Source organism: Mirounga angustirostris, unplaced genomic scaffold (assembly GCF_029215605.1).
Source record: "Mirounga angustirostris isolate CCGP_5_RB_7025 unplaced genomic scaffold, mMirAng1.0.hap1 SCAF_4, whole genome shotgun sequence".
NCBI lineage: Eukaryota > Metazoa > Chordata > Mammalia > Carnivora > Phocidae > Mirounga > Mirounga angustirostris.
Genome location: NW_026991712.1, coordinates 131,198,612 through 131,220,575, shown reverse-complemented (window position 1 = coordinate 131,220,575; position 21,964 = coordinate 131,198,612). Strand labels below are relative to the sequence as shown.

Sequence of the window (21,964 nt, the reverse complement as noted above, 5' to 3'; positions counted from 1 at the left end):
AATGAAGCTTCCCTTAGCTCTTCTATGTAAGTTACATGATGTTTACAATGTCTTGATTTATGTCATTTTGAATATAATAGAAAAGTGATTTGATTTCTTTTTTTAAAGATTTTTTTTTTATTTATTCATTTGAGACAGAGAGAGTAAGAGAGAGAGAAAGAGCATGAGCAGGGGGAGAGGCAGAGGGAGAGGGAGAAGCATGCTCCCCTCTGAGTCAGGCGCCCAATGTGGGGCTCAATCCCAGGACCCTGGGATCATGACCTGAGCCAAAGGCAGACGCTTAACCATCAGAGCCACCCAGGCACCCCAAGTGATTTGATCTCTAATCAAAAGGCCCAAATGGCTTGAGAGACTAATTCCAACAGTGCCAAATACTAGAATCATGGGCATTGTTATGACCATATACTTCATAAGAAACTGGAAATTTTGATTAGTTCCTCAGGTATTAAGCTACACAAAAGAAAGGCCTTTAATTCCTATTGATTTCAATAGGCAACTCTGTAGGAATTATCTCAGCATTCTGATCCCATATCCACAAACAGAGTTTAGCCCTCCTTTTCCTTTGCTCAGTGAAAAAAAAAAAAAAAAGATACATAATTATCGAGTCTTGCCAATATTTATTCATCAACTTCTTTATTTTCCCACCCTTGGCAACATTATTTACTCAAATATTATTAATCAATGTATATTTAATTAAATATTTACACATTTGGTTTATTATTCTCATCATAATCTGGGTGTGGGAAAATAAATCCATTTTTCTTCTTTGTAATATGCCCCAATGTCGTTATGGTTTAACTTCTATGCATGTCTCTCTCAATAGCTATTATACCCACCCAGTGCTGGTAAGCAACGTTTATGGTGCCATGGGCAAAGCAGTCATTTAATCAAATATAATTAAAATCACTGAAATTAATACCTTTCACTATATATCAATCAGGGTTCCAACCAGCAAAACTTAAAACACTCTGGATATTTACAGCAGGGAATGTAATGAAAGAAATTAATTGCAAAGTGTGTAGAAAAGCTGAGGAGTATAGGTAATGGTAAGACCACCCAGGAGTTCGAATAGCAGGAAGCCACTACTATTCATAAGAGAGAAGAACAAAGAGATGAGAGTGTAAACAGAAGCCCAAGAGCAAGTTTTCTGGTAGAAGATGAAAGAAAGAGGTCCCAGTGGGAGATGGAGACACTGGGACACTGCCCAAAGCAATGAGGAGGGGGCAAACACTGTAGAGTCAGACTCATCATGTAAAGCCTTCTCCCAAAACTTGGGCAACCACACAACATGAAGGCAGATGCTGATGGCTGCCTGGATAATGGAGGCTCAGGGATTAGCTCTGCCATCTATCTCCACTAGCAGAGGGTAGCAGAACGAAAATTGGACTGCTCAATCAGGTCCAGAACTGTCACAAACAAGGTATGAACATTTCCCTAAGTTCTTCAGAAGTCTGATATTGCAGAATTAACTTATTCCATGGAGCTATTTAATTGCAAAGGCAATCTCTTTAAAATAAGTACTTCATTGGGGCACCTGGGTGGCTCAGTCGTTAAGCGTCTGCCTTCGGCTCAGGTCCTGATCCTGGGGTCCTGGGATCGAGCCCCGCATCGGGCTCCCTGCTCCGCAGGAGGCCTGCTTCTCCCTCTCTCACTTCCCCTGCTTGTGTTCCCTCTCTCACTGTGTCTCTCTCTGTCAAATAAATAAAATCTTTAAAAAAAAATTTTTTAAATAAGTACTTCATTAACAAGAATGTGTTCAAAGATTTATACAATCACATAGGTTTATCAATTCTTCTAAACAAAAAAGGCTGGGCAAAATAAATTTATCTAGAAAACTTTAAGATAACTACATTGTCCTTTAATATAACAGATATACCAAGTAATAGGTCATGCTAATTGAACAGCATGGCAAATCATTACAGGCAATGGTGTAGCATTTTATTCTGTATTCTAGAACACATTTTTTCCAAAATGACTCAGTAGGATAATCTATTTCCCCTTCTTTTTTTGAAAAAGGGAAAAAAAAAACTCAGAATTTTATTTTTATTTATTTATTTTTTTTTTAAAAGATTTTATTTATTTATTTGACAGAGACAGAGACAGCGAGAGCAGGAACACAAGCAGGGGGAGTGGGAGAGGGAGAAGCAGGCTTCCCGCTGAGCCGGGAGCCCGATGTGGGACTCGATCCCAGGACCCCGGGATCATGACCTGAGCCGAAGGCAGTCGCTTAACCAACTGAGCCACCCAGGCGCCCAAAACTCAGAATTTTAAAAATATTTGTCCAACATATACTGAATAAGTAAATAGGTCTTGAAATAATGCTTTAATGTTCTAAATTGAAAATGCCTATATATTTAAACAACATATTTGAAATATGTAATGCATCAATGTGTAGGAGTGACTCAACAGACAATGTGAGACACTCTGATGATATTCCAAAAGTACAGCACAATTGATTTCTACTGCTATCAGTAATTCTGCATTCTCATAAATAAATCCTTTACTTTCTTACATCCAATAGCATACATTTCAAAACAAAACTAATTAATGTAGTCTAATCAAAAGGTCAATGTTTTGGATAAATAGTTCTGAGAAGTGATAAATACTTATCATATCCACTTATAAATCTACTTGTGAAAGTTTTGTGGCTTCCAATGAAAATATCTTCTGTGGAAATGTGCTCTCTGTTCTCTGCTGTAAGCAAAAATCGTCCCTCTTATTACAATATCATATTGGGATCTCGTATATAACTTCCATTCAAACCTACTGTATTAAAATGACAGAGTTGTGTTCAACTTTGCTAAGGTAAAAGAAGATACCACATTTAAGAAAAGAATCTCTCTTCCTTTCTTTGATTAAAGCATGACAAGTACAGAATAGGGTATTTTGAATTCATATCAGGAAGGCGGCTTAAAATGTACAAAATTCATATAGAAGAGCTGAAGTAGAAACAGTTTGAAAGAATTAGCTTAAAAATGACATGTGTTTAAAAAAATGTTCAGTCACTAAGAGGATATATATGAGGATGTTCCTTGTATTGTTTCCAAAGAATATTAAACATTTTGGACATGTTAATATAACTGTTTGTTCATATGGTAAGAATAAAACAACTGATTCACATTAAAGTGATGCAAAACTACATTTTAAAAGTCATCTGAAATTTATGTATTGATCCAGAGCATTATTATGTTTCCCTTGATTCGCCAGGTCTAGAAACAGAAGGTCCTGAAATATGACCAATGTGGTTCTAGCATCTTCTGTTCTTTGCTATGTCACCCCGCGAAACATTAATTCCTATCTTCCTATTTTGTACTACAAAATGCAATTTGAAGATTGGAGAAAAAGTTAATTTCTCCATAGGAAGATTAACAAATTTTGTTAGGCATAAACTACTAATATGTATTAAACATAGTAGCAATTGAAGTCAATATTTAATAAGTTAATGAAAGCATTAATTTGTGTTTGTAGCAAATTACAATGTATTCAAAGACATACATGCATGTATTGAAATCCAAAGTTTAAGTAAAGGAGGTACCAAATGTTCTATATTGAATAGGTGCATCATTAAATACTCTATCAAGAAGGTCCAAATAGCTCAAGTGAATCCTTCAGAGATTTATCAGTGAATAATATTATTAGGAGTAAGGGAAATTTTGACACTTAATATATTGCTTCACTAACTTTAAAGGTAAAATTAAAATGATAAGAAAGCTTCAATAATTAAAAGGAATTTCATTATAAGTCCACTATTTAAGCTAAACAGAGAAGATGATTTGTAAAATGATAGATATAGTTAGTAGATCACAGAATGATTTCCCTGTTGTATTATAATGCCACTTAAGGAAAGTTTTGTTTTTCTTGATTTCTTTTTTCTCTAAAACAGACATTCTGGCATTTAGGAGATAGAAATGTATCATTTGACCTTTACACTTCTATTTCATTAATGTAACCACAAGCAACATAGTCACTGATTGACATGTTTGCACTTTCAGGCCTTTAGCTCTTAAAGTTATTTGATAACTGTTATACCACTATTTGCTCTTTATTAGAGACACTGAGGAATGTATTACATTAAAAATAGAGTATATTGGGTAAAGCTTACTAAATGATATCATGTAATTCAGTAAAGTGTTCTCTTGAGCACCCGATTTTTGTACTTTGATGGGAGGGGGTGTATGTTTGAAGGTAAATTTTGTTTTGTTTTGTTTCCTAATGATTTAGAGAGTAACATCAAATATGATTCTAAGTCTCCAATGTAAAAACATAAAATATAACTGTGACATTACTTTTGATGAAAAATGTGGCACCTGACTTACTCAATTTGTCCTTAAGCTCTGTCTATACTGGTGTGAACAGAGCAAATACCAGATGCAGAAGAAGAGTAAAGAAAAATAACTGATACAATTTAACAATTTTTAACAGAGAGAGAACTTCTTATAAACACAGATATTAAAATAGTTTAAAAACCTATGGACAATGTATAAAAATAAAAAGAGGGACAGTCCCTAGAGAATTACAGAATTACTATAAGCAAATTACTTTGGGTAATTTGACTTCTGTTTCATATGACAAGAAATTATTCTGGTTATTAAAAAAGAAATAAACACTGTAATTGGTAGAAACGTCACTTAGAAGAGATAGAGATTTTATTCTTTTTTAAAAAGTTTGAGAGTCAAAAGTTCCCTAATTAAGATATTACAAGAGTCAGGATAAAGCATCTCAGTGGATGTGTTACAATGTACACAAGTAAACAAGGACTGCACCAAAGCAACAACACTGGAAAGATATTGCCCCCATTAGCTAGACAGAGAAGCTTCACTATTGCAAGCAATGAGAGAACTAAACCTAGGTCTCCTAGAAGCAGAATATGGTTCCAGATATTTTAATTAGCTATAGCATGTATTAGATTCATTAGAAACAAAATGCCAAGATAAATCACCCAAAGGCAAGTAGTGTATCAAACCCTTTAGGTTGAAAATGTTCATGCTCATCACAAATAAGCAATATGCTGCCACACAGACACAGATTGCAGCTCCCATGATCTGTGTTTGCAGCCTCTGAAGGTAGTGTTTCATGCTTACCACTGTTGCTCAAACTTCCAAAAGAAACTTAATATAAAGAACATAAATGTGGGTTTTATTTATATCCTCTATGTGACATAGAGTTCATAGCTTTTACCAGCAATGAAAAGGTATTTTACTAAGTTATAACAAATTATGTTACTTTTGTATACATTCAGTGGCATTTTGTATTTACAGCAGCATAGATAACATATTATGAAAGCATATTAGTTATTAGTGTATATCAGAAATTATAATAGTATTCCAAGTGAATTTGGAGTCCTAAGCATGTTTCAGAAGATGTAAAACATATACCACACCCAGATTCCAGATCGTTAAATTTAAATATGTTGCACAATTCAAAGAGAAACCTATCCCACTCTCTGTCACCTTAAACATGCCACGTATACTTATTTTGTGCATCCACACTTACAAGCCAACTACCACCCAGTGGAGAGAAAGAAGATCTTTCAGGGAGATTTGAAGTGTACGTCAGCTGGGGGCTGCCCGGGGGGAGAAGGTAGGGCAATGGGAAATGAAGGAATAAGAGTGTTTAGCCTTGTTTAGATCTAAGCACTGCTGATCATCAATTCATATTTTCACAAGAGAAAAAAAAAATGTTTCCAGACGCTCACTCTGCAGTGTTGCTTAGGGGTAAAATCAGGCTGTGGATGTTCATTAATGACAAAACATTTCAGTGCTCAAGCTTAGGGAAAAGAAGGGAGGAAGGGAGAGTGAGAAAAAGAAGTAAAACTGAACATGGAAGGAGGGAAGAAGGAGAGGGGGAAGAAGGGATCAAGAGAAACAGAGGGAGACAGAGAGGGACCATGTGTACACATGTGTGAGTGACAGTGTGTGGAACAGTGAAGGACTGTGTGCCTTTTAAACAGTGAAAGAGAATGTGAACATGAAAGTGATTGTTAGAGCATGGAAGTGCCAGTGTGTGTGAGGATGTGAAACAGAGTATGTGAGTGAGTGTGTTGAAGGGAAAGAGATCTGTGAGTGTGAGAAAATGGTACTGGAAGGGTTCAGAGGGAACATGCATGTGTATGTGATGGTGATGGGAAAGGATATGGGGAGAGGGATGGGAAATGTGACTCAAAAAAGGGAAGACAAGATCACAGAACAGGGACATGAAAAAGGAAGAGAAGGAATGGGGAGAGGTGAAGAGGGGAGGAAAGGGGGCTAAACAGAATCAGAAATCAGAGTGGTGAAGATAAACAGGAGGAGAAAATAGAAAAGGGAGGAAAGATTACAGAGAAAACAGGAAAATGATGAAAAGAGGCAATAGAGGAAAAGGAGAGTAAGAAGGAAGTGGGAAAATGGGAAAAGAAAAATGAGGGAAAAAAGAGAGAGGGGAGAAAACGATCAGCGGAAAGAAAGAAAGCTCTTGAAGAGGGAGAAATTGAGCCTAAGTGTCCAAGTGAAAATAAATGGGAGCAGGGAGCCAGCAGTTCTGAAAAAGTAGCTTAGGCTAGAGTAAAACAGAAACAAACCTGATAAACTTGTCAGACTCTCCAAGAGTACCCCATGACAGTAAAACAGAGACCTTGTGAATTGAGTTTCAAAGTGGCACCTGCCCCTCCTAAACCTCACACTTACTCATCCCCGGGCTACTTGGCGTTCCAGCGAAGTGCTTTAGCATCACGCGTCCAGCTTGCTACCTGCCCCAGAGTAAAGGGGCCAGGCTCCCGGCAGAATCAGCACCTGGATTTCTTGAGATGTGTGGGTTTTGTGTTTTATTATTATTATTTTTTTTTATGTTGATCACCACCAGCATTATTACTCAATGTTAAAAAAAAAAAAAGGCAAGAAGGGTGGAAAGAGAGACAGAGAGAAAGACGGAGACAAGTACGAAAAGCACGCCGTTCCTCCTACCTAAGCACCGCCGTGTCCCCTTTTCTGACCATCATGTTGTCCACGGCCGCCCAGGGGAAGTCCACACTCTGTCCAGCCGGGAGGCAGGAGGGTAGCAGGCAGCACAGGCTGAGGAGCACCGCCGCCAGCCACTGGTTCGAGCAACAAGCACCCTGCACCAACAGCATCATGTCCATCCCTGCTAGGGCTGCTCACTCTCCAGCAGCTTTCAGCTCGCACTCCCCCACCCCCTGGTGCTGGCGAGTCTTCCCGGGAACCAGGCGGCGCGCCACAGGATTTTTTTTTTTTCCTCTTTTTTTCTTTTTTTCTTTTTTTGTGGGTTTTTTTGGGGGGGGTCGGTGGGTGGGTTTCTTTTCTTTCTTTTTTTTCTTTCCCCTCTAGTTGTTGGCTGTTGTTTCTCTCTTTTTTGCCTCCCCTCCTCCTTCTCTTCGCTTTCCCTCCCTCCCTCCCCTCCCACCCCCTGGCACCACACTACACCTCCTCTCGGTTGCTTTTGGCCGAGTCCGGAGTGAGTCTAATTCTCGGGCGGCTCGCACACCATCTAGCGAGGAGGCGAGCGCGCCGGCGAGTGAGGGAGGAGGCGCGGCGGCGGCGGCGGCGGAGGCAGGGCGAGCGGCGGCGGCGGGCGGCTGCAATCGCAGCAGCCTTCAGAAGGAGCGCGGGGCGCAGCGGCGGCCGCTGGCCCCCGGGCTCGCGCGCGTTGCCAAGCGGCCGTTTCCTTAGCAACCCCGCCCGGGGACTGGGGATGCAGCAGGGGAGGGGGGAATTTAAGGGGAAAAAAAAAAGAAGGAAAAGAAAGAAAACGGAAAAAAAATCCGGAGGAGGAGGTATATCACAATTATGCGAAGTGAGGGGGAAAGAGAGATGTGTCTTAGACAAAATGCTTCCCTTCTTGTCATATGCACTAGAGTGACGTTTTGCTAGAAAAGTCTCCGTGTCGGTGCTGAGGTGGGGAGCTGAGGGGCGCTTGGCTTTCCCTCTCTGGTGCGTTTTACCTCTTGAGACACCGTAACTTTAAAGTCCTCCAAGTTGTAGTCGGCGCCATCATGACGCCGGGGACTGTGAGATTTTGTTTAGTTTTTTTCCAATCTCTCCTGGGCGGCCGCGCTACAATCGATAAGTTGGCTACAGTCGGCCAACTAGTTCACTCTTTACCTCTTTTCGGAAATAGGTAGGGACGGTGGCGGGGGTGCTGCTTTTTGAGGGCACATGGAGGGGTGCATGCGGGGCCTTGCGGTATAGTAGCTGGTGTATCTATTGGGTCGGTCAATACGGATGGGAGGGCGCCCGCTACCCGCCCCCCACCCTATGCGTGCTGACACTAAATAGTGCGTGTGTGTGTGTGAGGTAGGGTCGAAATGGAGGATGTGTGTGGATGTGTGAGGGGTGAGTGTGTAGTATGCGCGTGCACGGACTCGTGCGCGCGCGGCACGCAGGCGCGGTGGGAGGGACGGGGCGGGTCGTGGCTGGACGCAGTCGGGAAGAGGCTGCAATCGAGTGTTTTAATTGTGTAGAGCCGGGCAGTCCTGTTATGTACGAGGCAGTCAGACCCGTTTGAGCCTATCAGGCATAATGATCAGCGCATCCGAATCGAGACAGGACTGAGTTTTAGGGTTTAACGAGTCACAGGGTTATATATTTTTTTAACAGGCTCCGAACCAGGTTGGAGATTTCCTCCTCCGCGGCGCAGAGAGGCTCCCTGCTTCCCACGCCGCAGCCTCTTAACCGATTGCCCCGCCGCTGGGAGCCGCTGTCCTGGCGTAAGGCAGACCCGGGTGCTGGGCAAGGGGCCGCCCCCTACCCTTTCCTACTTCTTCCCTTCTTAAACTCGTTTCCAGATTCAAGACCCTTCAGCTATTCCGGGCCATTTGCAGATCAATGCGAAAACCGAGGCTGGAGTCAATAGCAGTTACGCCAATCAATCTTGTTCAGTGAGGAGTTTGGGAAGCAGAGCGAGGAAGTGGAGAGAAACAAGTAATTAAAAAATATGTTCACCACCACCACCACCACCACCGTCAGCCCCCGTAAGCAGTCTTTGAAGATTTTCTTCGCCTTGACGCCAGTCCTTCTTCCCTTGGAGGAAATAAATAAAGCAAAACCGCACATCCCTAACTCGTTTTCCTTAATGCTAGCGGGATCTTTTGGAAAAGCGCACAGAAGCAATAATCTCTGCAGGGGTCAGCATCCGGCTGCCTCCCCAGACTGAGCTCTTTACGAGGCAGGCAGGGAGTCGTTTTGTTTGTCGGTATCGGTGCTCAGGGTGATTTTTATCGCAATGCATGAGGATATATGGGGGAAATGGGGAAAGGGAAGTGTTCCCATCACCTGTGACCACCCAGGACTGACTGCTCCAAGAGCCCCCTAACTAGCATCACCTCCCCGCTGAACTGACACTCCAGTGCTAGGCAATTAACCGAGATGCTTGCGGCAGGAGTTACTGATGTTATTCGTATTCAAGCTCAACTCTCAAACCCAGCTCAGAAATTGAGTGCAATAGTAGTATTCAACTGCATTTTGAGACATCAATAAAATGTTAGTCATTTGCGGATGAATGAAAACATTTTCTTTACCGTCTGGTATGCTAGGGAAGTAATTGTCAAATGACAGACTCTTGCTAATATTGATGCCAAATACCTAGATAACACTGTCATCTTGTTAACTGCGTTTTTCTTTCTCGCGTGGTACACTGATGGATAAAGCTTAAAATTATCTAGGGCAAACGGAAGATTAGAAGAATCAGCATGTCACATGCATGGGCAAAACTATGCAGTATTATTTAATATTTTCTCTAGAAATGATCTAGATCCCATTGAAGAGAAGCAGAAGGCACAGCTTCCGGCATTGTGACTCAGTTTAGTGCTATTTTATGCAGAGATGGGATGCCAGCGTTTTCTAGTACAAGCTATGAAAAGCATCCTTTTGTAACTGCTGTTTCCCAGAGATCTGACATCTTGCGGGGGGCGGGGGGGGGGGGAGCGGAATTTCTGTGACCAGGGACGGAGCTGTGCAGCAGTTTTAATATGTACAACAACCCTTCGGGCTTGTAAAAGGAAACTGGAACCATTTCTATTTAAAGGCAAAGAGTTTATTTCTAGTTTTGATCTCAACTTACATTCACTGATCACAAAGCACTTAAGTCTCACAAAACCCATCCAAAGGAAGCAATAACTAAACCTAGTTTATAGATGCATAGACTATTGGAAAGATTATTTTCATGTACATCAGGTAGCCCCTATTATTATGTGTACTTTTGCTGTCCTTCTGACTAGGGAGGAATGTGATTTTAAAAGCGCCTATGACTTTCTTTTCTCTTCATTCTTTCTAAAGGCATATTTCTGAGAGGATTTTACAAGGTTTCCAGTATTTGCTTTTGCGGTCCTACATTTCTTCCAAGCAGAGACTTAAATTCTGGCAGTCTTGGCTTCTTCTAAGGGAAAACCAGAACAAAAACAAATAACAAAATGCAAGAAAGAAAACCTCCCAGCTCAGATAGCACGTGGTTCCTTAGAAGAATATTTCTGAAGTATCAAGAATAGGTAACAGCATTGTTTGAACTTCTTAGATGGGGAGGGTTGGAGTGGTTATAGTAGGATGTAGGATACTCTCGGTCAGAGTATATAAGACCTGACACTGGAATGAATTACTACTTCCTTTTGAATCATGTACATTTATTTTATTTTATTTTCAAAGCTCAACTGCTAATATTCCAAGAAATGTGCAACTAATTTGAGTTCCTTTGGAAGGAGAAAGGCGGAGCCTGATATGTGTGATAACTGATTATGTCATTATTTAGATTGGTTTATATCCCTGTTTTTCATGCCCTGAGACCTCAGAGGTGTTGAAAAGGTAAAGTTATAAGGAAGTTTCTTAAGCTTTCATAGTTTAATAAGCTTTATTTTTACAGTGTAAATGAGATTCATATTAGGAAAAAAATAGAATATAAATTCACATTTGTTTTCTGATGATGAGTGAGTAGACCCGGATATATCTTTCATGATATTACTGTCTAGGCATGAGAAATTTTAGGCAAGATAGGTCCCAAGACCTGATGGAAACTGCTAATGAGAGCACTTTGTAATTCCTGAGAGTTGGTCCGATAGCCCTTATAAACAGGACATATGAATAATAGCTCTCTAACGTGGGCCATAATTGATTCTCTATTTGAATTAAGCTGGTTTAAGTTTGGAACACCTTGCTATCTAGAGTAATGATTTGCAGGGCACTGTGAGAATTACACAGCTCAAGAATTTTGTTGGGGGCAGGCAAATATTCCTTTACAGAAAAGTTTCTCAAGCTAGACACTTTTGACATTTTGGGACAGGTAATTTGTTGTGGGGATTGCCCTGTGCATTGGAAAATGTTTAGCAGCATCCCAGACCTCTACTCATCAAATGTCAATTGTACTGAGAACTAACTTAAACCTTTGTATTCTTTAAATAGTGACAGCTACAGAGTATGCTCTCAGGAAATGGCTATTGAATAAAGGAAAGGAAAAGCAAAGTCATTTCACTGTTGACTATGTAAAAATCATCTTATTTTATTCACTTACCCATTTTTATCACCTTATCTATTAAATGTAGATGTTAACCAAAGAGATAAAAAGTGGGGTTGAAGAGGGGTGCAAGAATACCTAAGCTACTTTCAAAGCTCTTCAAGCCATTCCCATAGACTGGCCCTGGAAATTTCACCTAAGGACTTAAACCAGAAAGTGAAGTCTTATGATAAATGTGGGTGGAAATTATTTTCAAAGTATTGAAATTGTTGGGGTGCCTGGGTGGCTCAGTCATTAAGCGTCTGCCTTCGGCTCAGGTCATGATCCCAGGGTCCTGAGATTGAGCCCCACATCAGGCTCCCTGCTCTGCAGGAAGCCTGCTTCTCCCTCTCCCACTCCCCCTGCTTGTGTCCCCTCTCTCGCTGTGTCTCTCTCTGTCAAATAAATAAATAAAATCTTTAGAAAAAAAGTACTGAAATTGTTAACCACTTGTAAAATAATGAGTACAGCTTTAACCATATATCATCATATATTTGTATGGGTTCTGGAAAAAAACTAATAAATACCTCTATCATTATTTACTTAAGATTTTTTCCTCACCCACTTCCAAAAGAACTTTAGGGACCTCAAATGCATCTATTTAAATGTCAATTTTAATATTTTGTATTGGACTATCAGGAATGTAAAATCTTACATGTTCAAACTAATATTCGATTTTATTTTATTATGTTATTTCTTTTTATTTCCTAAAAAGTCCCGTCTCTGATTGCAGAATTATACAATATATCTTGTATATATATTTTTATAAAGATTTTATTTGGTGGGGGAAGTTTTAATTTTACAACAAAACTGAGAGGGGTACAGAGATTTCCCTTATACACTCTGCCCCACACATGTAGCCTCCCCCATTATCAGCATCATTCGGCAAGGATGAACCTACATTGACAGATCATAAGGCTTCACTCTTGAAGTTGTACATTCTATGGGTTTGGACAGATGTATAACAATGTACAGCCATCACTATAATATCATACAGAGTATTGTCACTACTCTAAAAATCCTCTGTGCTCTCACCTATTCATCTCTCTCTTGGCCATTCCTAATCTTTTTATTGTCTCCATAGTTTTGCTTTTTGCAGAACGTCATATAGTTGCACCATACAGTATACTGTCTTTCCAAACTGGCTTCTTTCACACTTAGTAATAAAACATTTAAATTTCCTCTATGTTTTTCTATAAGTTGATAGCTCATTTATTTTTAGTGCTAATATCCCATTGTCTAAATGTACCACAGTTTATTTAGCCAATTCACCTAATTAAGGATACATTGATTGTTTGCAAATTTTAGCAGTTATAAATAAAGCTATTATAAACACCCATATGCAGGTTTTTGTGTGGACATAAATTTTCAGCTCCTTCAGGTAAATACCAAGGAGTGGAATTGTTGGATCATATGTAAGAGTATGTTTACCTTTTTTTAAGAAATCACCAAACTGTCTTCCAAAGGGGCTGTACCAATTTTGCATTCCCATCAGCAATGTATGGGGGTTCCTGTTGTTCCACATCTTTACTAGCATTTAGTATTGTCAGTGTTCTAAGAAGTGTGTAGTGGTATGTCATTTTCATTTATATTCCCTGATGACATATGATGTGAAGCATCTTTTCATGTGCTTATTTGCCATTTGCACATCTGTGATGAAGTGTATATTAAGATCTTTGGCTCATTTTTTAATCAAGTTGTCTGGTTTCTTGTTGAGTTTTTAAGAGTTCTTTGCATATTTTGGATAACAGTCTTCTATCAGCTATGTCCTTTGCAAATATTTTCTCTCACTCTGTGGCTTGTTTTCCAATTCTCGTGATATTGTCTTTCACTGAGAAGTTTTTAATTTTAATGAAGTCTAGCTTATTAATTATTTCTCTCATGGATTGTGTTTTGTGTTATATCAAAAAAGGCATCACCATACCCAAGGTCATCTAGATTTTCTTCTAAATTGTCTTCTAGGAATTTTAGAGCTTTGTGTTCTACATTTAAGTCTATGATATTTTTTGAGTTAATTGCTGTGAAGGGTGTAAGGGTGTAAGGTTTTAAATCTTAAATGACTTAATTTTATTCCTTTATCACTTTTTTCATAATTGGTAGATATTTTGTATATATATATATATATATATATATGTATATATATATATATAAGGGGAGGGTTCTTATTGTAAAGATTTGTAAGCCATCTTGACTGCAATTGGTCATTTTTTAATTAGGATGAATTTTTACTACTAATGTACTTTTCATAACGTAAGTATAAAATCATGGCTTTGAAACATGGTCCTAAGCAGAAAGAAAAGAGCTCTTGCCATTTCATTCCATGACCACTTCTAGCAACTATTGGGATTTTTTATTGCTCTTTAGTAAGCTATGATATTCACAGTGAAGTGAGTCATTGTTTTTCCTTAGATTAGAGAAAACCAGCCAGATTTGAAGTGGAATAACTAAGAAACTATATGAAATACCTTTGAAAATTCATAAAAGCCACCCATGTACATGGTATCTTTTTTTTCCTAATGAACAACACACATTTAAAAACACACTTTCAGAAAAATACATAAAATACAAAGGTGTATCTTAGTGCAGTATTATTTAAAGTTAACCTCCATTTAATTCTACCCAGATTAAGAAACAGAAAATTGCTAGAACACCAGAGGCCTCCTGGAAGCAACATTTAATCCCAACCCCCATTTTCTCCCATAAAAGTGAGCACTATAATTTTTTCATGGTTTTCATTTCCTCATTTTCTTTACATTTTCACTACTCAGTTTTGCATAAAAAACATAAAAACAAGAAAAGCAACCAATAAAATTATTTCATGGTTATCATATCCTTTTTTTTTTTACATTTTACCACTAAGTTTTGCATCTCTTCTAAACAATGGCTTGCTTTTCAATGTACTCTTACAAAGTCATATCAATTAATTATACAATATGTAATCATACAGTATACACATTTTGTGTCTGGATTCTTTTGCTGAACATCATATTTTAAAATTCCTTTATGCTGTTGTACAGCTGTTGACACTTCAGTTTTTTTGAATCTATGCAGCATTCCATAGTATAAATATATATTTTTTATATTTATCCATTATAATCCATTATATTGTTGACAGACATTTATGTTTTACATTTCTATCTCATACAGGCAATGATGATATGAACATTCTTGCACATCAGTGCTGAAAACTTCCCCAGCTTGAATAAGCTGGCCTACAAGTTTGTGGGAAACATATACACACACACACACACACACACACAGATTTATTTTAAGGAATTAGCTCATACAATCATGAAACTGGCAAGTCCAAGATCTACAGCTAGGGAGGCAGGCTCCAGACCCAGAGAAGTTCTGATGTTGCAGCTTGTATCTAAAGATAGTCTACGGGCACCTGGGTGGCTCAGTCAGTTGAGCGGCTCCCTTTGGCTCAGGTCATGATCCCAGGGTTTTGGGATCAAGTCCCGCATGGGGCTCCTTGCTCAGCAGGGAGTCAGTTTCTCCCTCTGTCTGCCACTCCCCCTGCTTGTGTGCTCTCTCTCTCTGACAAATAAATAAAATCTTAAAAAAAAAAAAAAAGATAGTCTAGAGGCCGAATGAACTCTTCCCCCAGAGACCTCAGTCAGTTTTATCTTAAGGCCTTCAGCTGATTGAATGAGGCCCACCCACATTACAGAGGGTAATCTGCTTTACTCAAAGTCCATTGATTTAAATGTTAATCTCATCTAAAGAATTCCTTCACAGCAACACCAAGACTATTTGACCAAATATCTGACTACTGTAGTCTAGTCAAGTTGACACATAAAATTAACCATCACAGGGTGCCTGGGTGGCTCAGTTGGTTAAGCGGCTGCCTTCGGCTCAGGTTATGATCCTGGAGTCCCTGGATCGAGTCCTGCGTCGGGCTCCCTGCTCGGCAGGGAGTCTGCTTCTCCCTCTGACCCTCCCCCCTCTGATGTACTCGCTCTCTCTCATTCTCTCTCTCTCAAATAAATAAATAAAATCTTAAAAAAAAAATAACCATCACAGTGTTTTACTTCCAATTCATTGCAATGCTAATGGATAGGCCTTCCTCATCTCAGTTTAAAATAAGAGAGTTTATTAAGATACCAAATCTTGACTGCCGCATATTCTATTCTGACAAAATTTCAAGTCAGTGTTATAAATTCTCTTGTTGCTTAAATCAAATACATAGCATTAAGAAGGCTTGTTTTTTTTTTCTTAAATCATATTAGATGAAGGATATAAGGAGACAACTTTTATTTTGTTGCTGTTGATGATATTGTCTGTTTTAATCATAGAGCTTTAAAACTTTGCTGCTTGAAATTATACCAAAACTATAGTAACAGAAAAAACAATTTTAATTGGGGAAGATGAGAATGCCGAAGCATCCCTACCTTGAACTAATCAACTCACTTCTGTTAGAGCCAGTGGAATCCTATGAACTGGGTAGAATGTCAAGCATTGTTCAGAAAGACTGTGTTTATATATATAGGACTCTCTTGCCCAGCAGGTTTACTAAGATCAGATTTATTTTTCAGGTGGCCTCGTTATCTTATCAACACCAGTCTCTCAGTCACCTCTAGGATTTGAATCACCACTAATTTGTTCTCCATTGCTATTATTTTATCATTTTGAGATGGTTATATAAATGGAATTATATGGCATGTATCCTTTTGAAGCTGACTTTTATTCATACAGCGCAATGCCTCTGAGACCCATCCAAGTTGTTTCTTGTATCAATAGTTTCTTCCTTTTACTGCAGAGTCGTTGGCAAAATGGATGTACCACACTTTGTTTAATCATTCACTTATCTTGGGGTTATTTTAGTTGTTGCCAGTTTGGGGCTATTACAAATAAAGCTACTATTAAAAATCACTTCTAGATTTTTATGCAGACTTATTTTCATTTCTCTGGAATAAAGACCCAGAGATATGATTGTGGGGCCATGTAAATATATACTTAGTTTTTTACAAAGAGACTTGCAACCTAATCACAGAGTGGCTGTACCATTTTATATTCCAACAGCAGTCAATGCATGACATCCAGTTTCTCCACATCCTCACAACATTTTCTTATTGTCATTAGTTTTTATTTTAGCTTTCCTAATTTGTAGTGATATCAAATACAGATATCTCATTCACTGTGATTTTCATTTTTATTCATTCATTGTGGTTTTGATTTGCATTTTTCTCATTAACTAATAATGTTGGAATTCTTCTCATATACTTATTTACGGCCCTTGAATCTTCTTCAGTGAAATGCCTCCTCATGTCATTTGCCTGTTTTCTTTTACTTTTTTTAAAGATTTATTTCTTTATTTCAGAGAGAGAGTGCACCAATAGGGGAGAGGTAAAGGAAGGGGCAGACGGAGGGGGGAAGCCGACTTCCCACTGACTGGGGAGCCTGACCAGCTCAATCCTAAGACCCAGAGATCATGACCTGAGCTGATGTCAGATGCTTAACTCACTGAGCCATCCAGGTACCCCTCATTGCCCATTTTTCTAATCAAATCACTTATTTTCTTACTAAGTCTGAATGTTTTTCTTAAATATTTTCTAGATATTAATTCTTTTACAAATATGTGATTTGAAAATATTTTTTTTTAGACTGTGCTTTGCATTTCATCCTCTTAAGTTTTTCATGAAGCAAAATTTTCAGTTTTAATGAAGTTTAGTTTGTCCATTTTTTTAAATTATTTTATGGATCCCACTTTCTGTATCTAAGAACATTCACCAAGCACTAGGTCCTGAAGGTTTTCTACTATGTTTTCTTCTAAAAGTTTCATAGTTTTCCACCTAAATCTATTATTCATTTAGAGTCAAATTTTATACAAGGTATGATGTTTAGGCCAAGATTATTTTCGTTTTTTTTTTTTTTTTTATTTTGCCTATGGATTTAAATTATTCCAGTTCAGTTACACCAATCATTTTTGAAAAGCCTATACTTCCTGCACTGAATTCTTTTAGCACCTTTCTCAAAAGTCAGTTGTGTGGGGCTATTTCTGGGTTCTTTATTCTGTTCCATTGATCTATGTGTCTATCCTTTAACCATTTTTGATCATTATAGCTGTAAAAGTCTTCATTATAGCTTATAAGAGTGGTTCCTCTCACTTTATTCTTGTTTATCAAAATTGTTTTATTTATGCTATTTCCTTGGCCTCTTGATATACATTTTGGAATAATCTACATTAATTTGTATATCTACAAAAACATTTTTGGTTTTTATTGGACTTTTGTTAAAACTATATATCAATTGGGGAAAATTGACTCCTTTACTATATTGAAACTTCTAATCCATGAGCAAGGCATATCACTCCATTTCCTTAAAACTCCTTTGATTTCTTTCAACAATATTGTATAGTTTCCAACATATAAGTTCTTTTTTGTTAGATTTATACCTAAATATTTTACTTATATTTTGAACACTTGTAAATTGCATGGCATATTTAATTTTAGTTTTCACATATTCATCATTAATATATAGAAATAAAATTAATTTGTATGTTTTGGTCTTGTATCTTATGGCTGAACTCACTTATTCTAAGAAGTTAATTTTACACATTTCTTGGGATTTTCTACACAAATCATTATTTCATCTACAAATAGGAACAATTTTCAGTTTTATTTCTTATTACCATTCTGTATATCTTTTATTTATTTATTTGTTTGTTTGTTTATTTTAGCCTATTGTGATAGCTAGGACTTCTAGTAATAGGTTGAATAGCAGTGGGGGATGTGGAGAGTCTTGCTTTGTTTCTGATATTTTGGATGAAAGCATTCAGTCTTTCACGATTAAGTGTGATACTAGCTGTAAGGTTTTTTTGGTAAATAATCTTTATCAAGTTGAGAAATTCTTACTGTATTTCTCATTTCCTGAAAGCTTTTTTCACAAATAGTTGCTGAATTTTGTTGAATGCTTTTTCCTGCATCAGTTGATGTCATGTGATCTTTTTCTTTTGTAGTATGGAGGATTACATTAAGTGATTTTTGAATATTGACCAAGCCATTTTTCTATTGTTCTCTCAAATGTTATTAGATGGATGCCATGGTATCCAATTGTAATTTTATTTTATTTGTCTATTTCTCCATTTAGTTCTATCAGTTTTTGGTTCACACTTCTTATAGTTCTGTTGTTTGATGCGTGCACATTTGCGCTTGCTATATTTTCATAATGGATAGCCACTTTTCTCCTTAAGTAATGTTTGTCTCTGCCTCTCTGTCCCTAGTGATTTTCTTTACTCTGAACTGTACTTTATTTGATGTGAATGGAGCCCCTTCTCTTTTCATTTGATTCATGTTTGCATGGCCTATCTTTCCCTATTTAACTTTCAACCTACCTATATTATTACATGTAAAGTGAGTTTCTTACACACAGTATATAGCTGGGTCATTTTTTTCTTAACCCACTCTCAATCTACATCGTTTAATTGATGTATTTAGATCATTTATATTTAATTTACTAATTTATAAACCAGGAAAAATTCTACTATTTTATTATTTTTGGTTTTGGTTGTTCCCTTTGTTTTTTGTTTCTATTTTCTTTTCTCCTGCCTTACAGAGGGTTCAAACTTTTTAGAATTGTATTTTGATTTATAATAGCATTTTTCAGTGTATCTCTTTGTATATATAGACTTTTTAGTTGTTGTTTTAGGTATTACATTATATATACCAAACTTGTCATAGTCTACTAGTTTCAAAATCTTACCTTTACAAATTAAGTGTAGAAGCCTTACATCCCTTTAAATCTGTTTAGCTTCTCCATTTATGGTAAAATTGGCTTAAGTATTTCCTCTACATACATTGAGAACATCAGATGATATTTTAAGTTTTGCTTCAACCATTAAAATAATTTAGAAAACTCAAGATGAAAAGGGAAGTTGGTTATATTTACCCATATATTTGCTCTTTCTGTTGTTCCTTGTTCTTTCCTGATATCTTAGTTTTTCTTTATCTGAGAATATCTTGATTTTTCCTCTATTCCTAAAGTATATTTCTGCTGAGTATAGAATTGAGTTGACAGTTCTTTGCTTTTAGCACTTGAAAAATGTGGCCACTTCTTTCTGGACTTCATGGTTTCTAATAAGATATCTGCTTTCGTTCAAATTGTTTTTCTCCTGTAAGTAAAGTGTTATTTCTTGTGTGCTATTTACAAAAAATAATATTTTTGTTTTAGTTTTCAGAAGTTTTACTATGACTTCTCTCGTATGAAAATTCTGGGTTCAACCTGTTTGGGATTTGCTGAGCCTCCTGAATCTATAGATTATATCTCATGCCAAATTTGAGACATTATCAATCATAATTTCTTCAAATACTTTTTCAGTACAATTCTCTTTATCTTTTGTTTCCAAGACTCCAATGGCATAAATATTAGATCTTCTGTTATAGTCCCTCAAGTTCCTGAGGGTCTGTTTTTGTTCTTGTTTTTGTTTTTCCCGTCTATTTTTTCTCAGTTGTTCAAACTAGGTAATAACTATTCTGTCTTTGAGTTTGCTAATTCTTTATTCTGTCCTCTCTACTTTTGAACCTATTCACTGAGTTTTAAATTACTCTTTCTGTTCTAAAATGTCATTTTAGTTTTTCTTTGTATTTTTTATTTCTTTGCTGAGACATTTTTGTTGAAACTTTAAAAAAAAAAATGTTTCCAGCATGCTCTTCTTTGTTAGTTGCAGCGTTTTTATTTATTTATTTATTTATTTTAAGATTTTATTTATTTATTTGACAGAGAGAGACATAGCGAGAGCAGGAACACAAGCAGGGGGAGTGGGAGAGGAAGAAGCAGGCTTCCCGTGGAGCAGGGAGCCCGATGCGGGGCTCGATCCCAGGACCCTGGGATCATGACCTGAGCCGAAGGCAGACGTTAACAACTGAGCCACCCAGGCGCCAAGTTGCAGCATTTTTATGATCACTCCTTTAAAATTCTTTTCAGATCATTCTAACATCTGTGTCATCTTGGTGTTGACATTTGTTGATTTCTTTTTCTCATTCAAGTTGAAATTTTTGTGTTTCATGGTATGATAAATGATTTTTTATTGAAAACTGATTACTTGGGTATTATCTTATGAGACTGGAAATTATTTAAACCATATGTTTTAGTAGTCTTCCTCTGACACATTTCTGCTGGGGAAGGAGGGTACCACCTCTTTATGCCAGATCAGGGTAGAAGTCTCTGTTCCCACCCAGGGACGAGGGGGAAGGGGTTCCATGTTATTAGTGGACTGGTATAGAAAATCAGGTTTCCACTAGGTCTCCACTGATACTACACTGGCTGGGAGGGGAACTGCACCTTGATACTGCTCTCCTCATGGCCTCCACTGATACCATAGTGGTGGAGTGGCCTTACTTATGAGTGATAGTGAAATTTTTGACTCTCCACTAGGTCTCCTCTGACACCATCAAAGCAGGGATGGACGGGGTGTGTCATTACTGCTGGTGGGGAAGAAAATCCTGCCCACTCAACTCAACCATTTTTATTTTATTTTATTTATGTATTTGTTTATGTATGTATTTCTATATGTATCTATCTATCTAGTTAATGAAGTATAGTTTACACACAATGTTACATTAGGTCTAGGTGTACAACATGCTGATTCCATAGCTCTATACATTATGCTGTACTCACCACAAGTGTAGCTGCCATCAGTCAACTCAACATTTTTTAATATCACCCCTCCTCTCCACTCCCAACCCTTTACTTCTACCTACCCTTGCAGGAAAGGAAATTTGGTAAGTTTTGTTGCAGCCTGGGAGACTAGTCTATTCTCCTCATAGACCTTTACTGGTGAAGGTGGTGTGGGATGCAGTTTTTTCAGTGGTATTTGGCAGGACTAGAGCAATTATTGTCTAAAAGCTTGCTTCTTGCTAGGCTGCCCCTTTTCTGGTACTTTGGCTAGAGAAAGCAGGCTTTTTCTGGCAGGGTTTTGTTTGTTTTTTGTTTTGTTTTGTTTTGTTTTGTTTGTCTATGCCTATTGGCATTTCTGAGTTGCCATCTTCTCTATCACCCAGTCCGGCTTAATTCATGAGGGAAAAGGAAAACCCAGGGAATGCAGAGCCATGTTGTTCCTCAGATCCTTAGGTTCCTAGCCAGTTGGACTTCTTTTCCCTACTTTTAAGAGTCATCTTATGCTTGTTTTACATATGTCAAGTTTTTAATATAGTGGAAAGAATGAGGTAAAGCACATCTAATCCATCTTTCCTAACACGTAGCTGCCTTAATTTTTTTCATTATAAATTTATTTTTTCTGGTTAGCTCAACCTAGGTTTTCATATCTTCTATCTCAGAATGTTGCTTGAACTGGGCTTATTCCTTACCACCATAGAAAATAATGTCAGTAATGTTTACAAGGGAAACATAAAAATCTAAGGAAGAAAAATTTAGTGTTTAATGAACTTTCTTAATTACAGAACTTCTCTGACCCAGTAAATATTTCAGAACACCCAGCCTCTATTTATATGATACCACTGAAATGGCTATGTCTCTATCAATCTTTACTTTTGCA

General features: G+C 37.7%; 1 protein-coding gene across 1 annotated transcript in view; it reads right to left on the bottom strand.

Moving 5' to 3' along the window:
* The window catches only part of NEGR1 (neuronal growth regulator 1), an 862,215-nt gene extending 854,976 nt beyond the window's left edge, over positions 1-7,239 (bottom strand). Inside the window, exon 1 of the mRNA XM_045897413.3 lies at positions 6,939-7,239. Coding sequence (XP_045753369.1) covers positions 6,939-7,114 — 176 coding nt within the window. The 5' untranslated portion in view covers positions 7,115-7,239. The remainder of the gene's footprint in view (positions 1-6,938) is intronic.
* Positions 7,240-21,964: the final 14,725 nt, after the last annotated feature.